Source organism: Trachymyrmex cornetzi, unplaced genomic scaffold (assembly GCF_001594075.2).
Source record: "Trachymyrmex cornetzi isolate Tcor2-1 unplaced genomic scaffold, Tcor1.1 scaffold1160, whole genome shotgun sequence".
NCBI classification, from domain to species: Eukaryota; Metazoa; Arthropoda; class Insecta; order Hymenoptera; family Formicidae; genus Trachymyrmex; species Trachymyrmex cornetzi.
This window is the reverse complement of record NW_017295720.1, coordinates 236,757-245,165: the sequence shown is the minus strand read 5'-3', so window position 1 is coordinate 245,165 and position 8,409 is coordinate 236,757. Positions and strand designations below refer to the sequence as shown.

Below are 8,409 nucleotides of genomic sequence, written 5' to 3'. Positions count from 1 at the left end.
GTGGCAGTACAGTAACAGTACGGTAGCGGTATCTTGTGCGGGTATCGCACGCTTGTCTATCTGGGTTGGTAATACTAAATATTAATATAAATTTCGTTATATTTACCGAACAGTTGAAAATATTTTACTTTATATTTAGAGTTAGGTTTTTCCAGGACGCTCTTTTTACTTGCAGCGCAGTAGTGGAACATCGCTAGCGAAGCTTCGCCCATGAAAAGGATACGGGGTTTCAGCGAAGAGCGTTTGAACGCTGGCTTCGTTGTCGGCGGAGTGAGGGATCTTCGCCAGCGAAGCTTCGCTGCATGAAATTGTACCTTTAAAGGTAAATTTTCACGAGCTGCTCTAACCGGCTATTGTTCGTTGTCGGCGGAGTGAGGGATCTTCGCCAGCGAAGCTTCGCTGCATGAAATTGTACCTTTAAGCATCGTTTCATCTTTGTCATGTTTAGTGAATATTAAACAAGGACAATTGATGCTTACAAGCGCTGTGAGCGACTAAGCGAACGCAGTCTTGCATGAGAACATGACCTTCACGCCGTTTCCGTTTGTCACATTAGGCGTCGTCTACAATACACGTTTTTTTTTGATCAAAATGGACATTTGATATTCGTCAATTTTGACCACGTGATTCTTTTTGTCGCTGAAACAGCCGGTTTGAGCAGCCCGTGAAAATTTACCTTAAGTATCGTTTCATCTTTGTCATGTTTAGTGAATATTAAACAAGGACAATTGATGCTTGAGCGCTGTGAGCGAGTAAGCGAACGCAGTCTTGCATGAGAACATGACCTTCATGCCGTTTCCGTTTGTCACATTACACCACGCCGCACCACGCACATCAGTTCTGTGATTGGTCAATTTCTTACTCTTACTTCTTACTCCGTGCATTGTAGACGGGCCTTTACACCACGCCACACCACGCATATCGGCGCGTCAGCCGTTCCGCGTTCGTTTGATCCTCTCGGCTGATTTGCGCGGATAGTTCTACGACAAAACATCAGCAAATGATGTAACCGGATGTCACCGGTCTATTCTGCTTAATTTACTCGATGTCGCGACGCAGTGTGTTTCCGTCGTGTTCGTGTATGTACACAGATCAGCAACTCTGAGAAGACCGGTAAACAGTACATACACCAGGAATCCGGCTCTGATAGGCTCACGGACAACTGGGCGAGTCGGGATCGTACGTTCCCGGAGTGCGCCAGACGGCACACGCTGCTCGGGGATGACGTAACTCGACGGAAAGAGACACGCTTGGGTAACCCAAGATTTCAAAGTTATGTCCGTCGTGGGCACCGTGAGTCGATAGCGAACGCTCGTCGTCGCCGTCGCGACGAATTCCTGTGGAAGACGTCGTCGTCGTCGTCATCTCGTTATTTCATCTGCTTTCGGCCATATATACATTATTATACGTACCGTCTATACGGATTATTGCGTGTTCTGACGAGATTAAGGTAAGTACGCGTCTCTTCTTAGCGTGACATTGTTGCGTTATACAACGTAATTATTAGTAATTATGTCTGTGTAAAGTGAAGATAAAGAGCTTTTTGTCTAATAAGTTATGGTATAGAACTACAATAAGGGCGACTGTTACCAATGTTGCCGATTAACTTAATCGATGATTAACTCAATCAGCAGAATTACCGTTATAGACAGAAGATTTTCATTACTTTTATCACAATTAAATATTGGGAAATTCGATGGGGGCGGAGCTTTCATCTAGTGCCAGCGGTCAGAACTACTGCGAGTAGGTAACCTAACCAACAAGTTCTTATACTATACGGTTGTTACACGTAAATACAAGCTGTAGTAAATAAATAAAAATGAAAATATCTATATAGGAGAAATTTGTGTTTTTACTAGTTCGACACCTACTAATAAAACTAACGAGATTTGCCCTCTTGAGGAAAATGAAAAAATCTAACAGTGTTGTTCTTACGAACTTGACTGGTACAGTTAAAGATACAACAAAAAACTTTACTTTTATTTATTTGCGGTGAAAATTCCATGATTTTTTAACTAATTTGTGCTTTAAAATTTAGCTGATTGCCATATAAATACAAACAAAGTTACCTACTCCTACCCGCACTAATTCCGATGTTCCGATATCTCCCGCCAGGTAGCGTAACTATACATCGAATTTCCCAATAGGAACGCAGAGGGAGGGAGAGAGAGAGAGAGAGAAAAGTATATCACAAAGAGATAAGGTTAAGAACGATATACGGTCTTGCTGTTGACTACATTACATATTGAGTTAATCGTCGATTAAGTTAATCGGCGTTGGTAATAGTCGCCTTAAGGTGACCAACTGTTTTAAATTAGGAAGGACAAATTTTAACTCTGTCCTACTTTACAACACGTACTAAATTTTGTCCTAAATTAAGGACATGATTATGAATTGTTTCTGTTTTAAGTATAAAAATAATAAATGTGAAATAATAAGTGAAAATAAGTATGAAATAAATTTTTAACTAACATTTAAAAACTTTTGATTTTTTTTTTATTTAAAAAGATATATTCTTAAAATACACTTAACAGAAAAATTAAAAAAAAAGTATCTCTAGTGTACAACTTTGTATAACTTTTGTTGTGATCTTATGTGACGCATCATTTTAATCAGCATTATAAAAGCAACCACATATTAAAAACTTTGCCAATTTGACAGAAGTTGGTTTTTTTATAAGAATATAGAGGGTCCTTTATTTAAATGTATATAGATATATTATTTCATCATCAAATTTGGAAATAATAGACATAAATATGCTCTCTAGTTGATTTATTCATACAGTTTTGTTTCTATGTAACTTATTGTGTGTTACTAGAATATTTATGATTTTATTGATCATACATACACACCTAGTAAATTTATTCACTTCTGTAATTTTTATCTTGTTTTAAGATACACAATTGACTCCCTATAATTAGAGATTACTTTTTTATAGACACCTGAGATTTTTATTAGATTTAATTTTTATTTGTGCTACACACTTACATATTATAGTAGTTATCCATTTACACCAAAACTCAAATAATTATTATTTGTAACATCATAATTCAGTTGGATGCACATTCCTTTTTATTCCAACAAGTGAGATTCAACAGTTTTTACCTACAATATGCAAAAGCTTGAGACACATTGGGCTTTACTGAGTCTTGTTAACTCACATTAAAAGTGGGGTTTATAAACCTGTATTGTTATGCAATAACTTTGTCATCAGAATAAACAAGTAATGACATCATTGCTGAATATAAAATACTCACATAACTTTAGATACAGTCATCACTTGTGTGAAAATAGAAAGGAACTTGTATCAAACTGATACAGCTGTTATCAAATGTGAAATGGACATAATTACAAGTAATAATGAAGAGAAAAATACGTTGCAATATAAAATTTTGACAAACTAATTTCGAGTTTTGAACATCAACTGACATTAGTAGGATTTTAGTTTTAGAATGGTGTGGAGTAGTCTCCAAGACTACCTATACTCATTTGACTGTGCTACTGATGTAAGAAACTCTATTTGTTGCGATATTTATCTATCAATTAAATTACAGTTTGGCAAAAATGTGATACAATTATATTATACATATATTTATTTGCATATATCAATATGATATCTTTGCTCTAATGATAAGATAAATTTAAGTTGACAGGATGTACATGGTGCGTCAGAGCGTAAATTCTGGCTAATCGAGGAAAAGATAAAGCTTTGTCAGAGAAAAGTAGGTGGTACAATTTCAAACATGGTACAGTTCAATGAAACAAAATTTTAATCCAATTTCGAGATATACAATTGTGGCAACTCTCTATTGAGTAGAAGGTACTGAAGGGTACCAAACAGGAAAAAATTAAATTAAACTTGAACTTCGAAATTGGATTAAAATCTTACTTTGTTCAGAATTGTATTACGTTTGAAACTATGCCATCTTATCCTATAAATTTTTATCAGTTGCTTACTAGTATTTACAAAAGTTTGTTTCGAATTATAACGTGGATTGTTTGTTATAGTATGTGTGCATTAAAATATAATTTTTTAAATCGTTAGCTGAAGTATTGCATCGAAATAAAAATTCGTAGTGCTTCTTCTTTGTATCATGTCGACATTTGAAAAAAAATTGGCAAATATACCATTCGATATAAGAAGGTCCTCTTACGTGATGATGAATCTAATAAAAATCTCAGTTGTATACATAAAAGTATTTTTTTCTTAAGTTACACTGTAGTAATAAGTATAACTTATTAAACATAATTGTCTGTCTTTATTTTAAAAGCCGTATGATAGTGTCGCACAGAGGAATTACAGAATTTGATTGAGAAAAAACGAGAAGAAAACCGGCAACAAAATGGTCTTCGAATCTATTGTTGCGGAGCTCCTTAACAAGGTGATGGGCGAGTACATTGAGAATTTGGATTATACGCAGCTTAAAGTCAGTCTCTGGGGAGGTAAGAATGCATACAATGTGATTTTATTATTCGATAATAATTATGTATCGCGTAAAAAAAAACTATTTGCTTTCAGGCGATCTTGTGTTAAATGATTTGTTGATAAAAGAGTCTGCGTTAGATGTGTTGGACCTTCCAGTGAGATTAGAATATGGTCGCTTGGGTACAAAAATTACGTTATTTATTAATATATATAATTAAATCTTAATGATACAAAATATCGACTATTAAGATTAATATGATAAAAGATAACATAAAAATTACTATTTTACAATAAAATCCTTTCAGGAAAATTGATATTGAAAATCCCGTTCAAAGATATGTGGAACGGTCAGATTGACGCGATAGTCGAGGAACTGTTTATACTGATAGTGCCTACAAGTCAAGTTTCGTACAATGAAGATAAAGAGACGAAAGCGCAGTTGGAAGCGAAACGAGCGGAACTCGCGAGAGTGGAAAAAAGGAAGCAATTAGCAGAGATAAAATGTAATTAGATACTTATTTTTTAAATAAATTAATAAAAAGAAAGTCTGGAATTTTATGATCGTATGATAATAAAATTATAAAAATAAAATTTTTATAATTATTTATTCAATTTAGTATTGCTGTTCTTAATTTATTTTAAATATTTGTAATTTTTATAAAAATTATCTGAGATTATGGAAATATATATATGCAGAGATGTCTCTAATATTTAATTTTTAGTTTTCTTTTTTTAAACAAGGATTAAAAATTTTTTAACTCATACAGCGCAAGAAAAACTGGACGACTCGATGGTCGAGAAGTTAGTCGCTCGCATGATCAAGAACATTCATGTGGAGATCAAGAGAATTCACGTGCGGTACGAGGACCATGTTACCTTCAAAGATCATCCATTTTCCTTTGGCTTTACACTAAATACCTTCGTCCTCGAGAGTTGTACAGACTCCTGGGAGACCACTGGCAATTTGAAAGACATGTATGTCATTCCACAAATCTTCAAATTGTGCAATCTGGATGGATTGGCCGCTTATCTCAACACAAGCGTGGAGCAATACAGCAAGAGCTCGCAGTCCTTGTATACCAATCTCTTTTGTAGCGGTATTGCAACCATGGACTATACTCCAACAGGTTACCAATATCTGTTAGGACCAATCAATGTCAAGTCTAAACTCAGGCTTAATCCCAAGCCCGAGTCTGACGGTAGTAATTATACCATTCCGAAGGTAATTTATTATCAATCTGGCAAGGAAAGATTCTACTATAACAGTTTGTTAAAATAAGTGAATTTTATGAATTTTTTTTAAACTATTGATATCTGGGTAAACTTTTTTATGGATATAAAAAGGCAGTCTTATTATATAAAAAATTTGTATATAATAGAATAGAAAAAAACAGCCTATAATTATGTCAACCATTTTCCACTTCAAAATAAATTCTTTTTTAATTAGATAGTTTATACTGGTACTATTTCTATTTCTAAAAAAAAAAATATGAAGAATCGTTCAGTTAGTTTTTAAATTATTCTGTACACTGGAAATAGTTAACACTATTATTTTTTTGAATTCAAAGAATATCTTTTTATATTCTAAAAAAATTTATTCAAACCATCAACGGGAATCAATCTGGTCAATAAATAATTTACTCGACACCTGCAATATTATCGTGTCTCTTGATAATTTTCTAAAGAAAAAAATAAAGATTAAAAAGTATCTATTTTTAGAACTGTTACACTCTTTCTTTAATTATTTGTCCTTACAATTGAGAGATTTTCAAACTAGATTGAATTATTTTATATTTTGCTTCTCTTTTTGCAGGTATGGTTGGATCTAGAGATGCAAAAATTACGAATTGGTTTAACGAAGCGTCAGTATCAGACCTTGGTGCGGTTGGGAGAGGGTTTAGATCAGGCACGGAAAGCCGCACCGTATCGAAAATACCGACCGAATTTGACATTGTATCGCGGTCACTACAAGGAGTGGTGGCGTTTCGCGTACACTTGCGTCCTCGAAGAAACCGTGCGACGGTGTCATCGCAACTGGAACTGGGATCACATGAAGCTTCACCGCGATACTTGCCGCGCCTATGCCGAGGCCTATCAGACTAAACTGACAACGAAGAAACTAGCAAAAGAGATCGAGGAACGGTTAACAGACTATGAAAGGAAATTGGACATCTTCAACTTAGTGATTATCCGACAGCAGATCGAGATGGAAGTTGAGAGAATTGCAGAGCGGGAGAAGACTCTGAAGGCGAAACGAGGTTGGTTCGGTTTCCTATGGACCAGTTCGCAGGTCGAGGAGACGAAGGAGCTCAACTCTGCTGCGGCCATCATGCGCAGGTTTATTGCTAAACATTTTAATAATTCAAGTTTTCAGAAAATTTTGGCATACTTTTAGAGGTTTTTATATACTTCAACTATATCCTGTAAAATTTGTCTTCAACGAATTGTGAAATCGACGTATATTAAATTCAAAGTAATTTAATCTGGCTCGTATTAACAATAATAAAATAAGATAATAAACAAAAAGGTGTCAGTTTCTTTAAACAATTGTAACTATATTTGTGTCAGTAAATATGTTTTGTGATCGTTTATTGGCCTATTCTCGTCTTAGCTTATTATTATTTTTAACGAACATAACGTTTAACATATTAATAATGATAATATTTAGGTTCGAAGAGGCGATGACGCCACAGGAGAAGGAGAAACTCTATCGAGCGATTGACTATCAGGAGAATTCCGCGCCTGCTTATTATCCAGAAACATACGAGATGATCGACACACGTTTCCTTTTACATGGTCTGCAAATTTCTCTACTGGACACCGACAAGGAGCATCCGTGTGTCTTGGACTTGCAGCTACATGGCGTACGAGCTGGCTTTAAGTCACGACCATCCGCGAACGCGATCTTTGTCACTGCCTCTATTAGCGACATGAAATTACTGGGCGTAACACAAAATGGTCGGGTGCCCTCGCTCTTCATCCCAGAACATGATAGCTCTGATTGCGCCTTGCTGTCGGTCTCTTACGAGAAGAATCCGCTCGACAGGCTGTGCGGTGACCGTATAGTCGTCAAGTCTCGATCCGTCGACATCATCTATGATGCGCAAACTATTAAAGAGCTAGTCGACATGTTTAAGGTATTCTTTTTAATCTTCGAGTGCACAATGAATTCGTAGAAAATGGAAAAACTTCTTGAACATTAACTAAAATTTTTCTTGAATTTATCTTATGATTTTTTTCTTATTTTCTGCAAACTGTTTGTTTAATATAGATGAATATTTTCCAGGTGCAAGACTCTTCCACGCTGAGTCAGCTGCAAACAGCCGCAGCAGAACAGTTGGAAGGCCTGAAAGAAATGTCGGCACTCGGATTGGAGTATGCTATAGAAAAACATTCGGTATTGGACATACAAGTTGATATGCAGGCATCGCAACTTATCATACCGCACGGTGGTCTCTATGAAGACTCGAAGGCATTGATCGTTGTGAACCTAGGTAGTTTAAAGATGCATTCTTTGGAGAAGGGCAAGAGTGACTTGGCTGGCGTTAGCGTTAGACAGTTGGTCAGCATGGGCAAGAGCGAGGAGGAAGTATTGTTGCATCTAAGAGAGCACAGCTATGAAAAATTTATTTTGAAGATAGTTAACTTTCAGGTAATAATAGTTCTAATTTATAATTTTAATAGTTATACCATATATTGTAAATTAATGAATAATATATGGAAAGATGATAAATGGAAATCAAATATTACATAAAAAATTAATAAATATTATATAGAGAAATACATTTGTGTTAGATCTATGTATTATATACAGAGTGTCTCAGAAATATGGTAGGAGCCGCATTGGGGATGTAGAATGGGTCAAGGACAACAAAAAAGTCTGATACCATTTTGAAATATTCGCTGTAGTTTTCGAATTAAAAAAGAGAACTTGTAAGCCAATGTGCGGTGAAGCAGCCGCGCCGCGTGAATTCATAGTACGG

General features: G+C 35.4%; 1 protein-coding gene across 1 annotated transcript in view; it reads left to right on the top strand.

Annotated features, from left to right (window-relative positions):
• The first annotated feature begins 921 nt into the window (after positions 1-921).
• Vps13 (vacuolar protein sorting 13C) overlaps positions 922-8,409 on the top strand; it is a 30,618-nt gene continuing 23,130 nt past the window's right edge. Inside the window, exons 1-8 of the mRNA XM_018513464.1 lie at positions 922-1,450; positions 4,272-4,443; positions 4,520-4,606; positions 4,732-4,929; positions 5,194-5,648; positions 6,240-6,763; positions 7,095-7,563; positions 7,713-8,078. Coding sequence (XP_018368966.1) covers positions 4,344-4,443; positions 4,520-4,606; positions 4,732-4,929; positions 5,194-5,648; positions 6,240-6,763; positions 7,095-7,563; positions 7,713-8,078 — 2,199 coding nt within the window. The 5' untranslated portion in view covers positions 922-1,450; positions 4,272-4,343. The remainder of the gene's footprint in view (positions 1,451-4,271; positions 4,444-4,519; positions 4,607-4,731; positions 4,930-5,193; positions 5,649-6,239; positions 6,764-7,094; positions 7,564-7,712; positions 8,079-8,409) is intronic.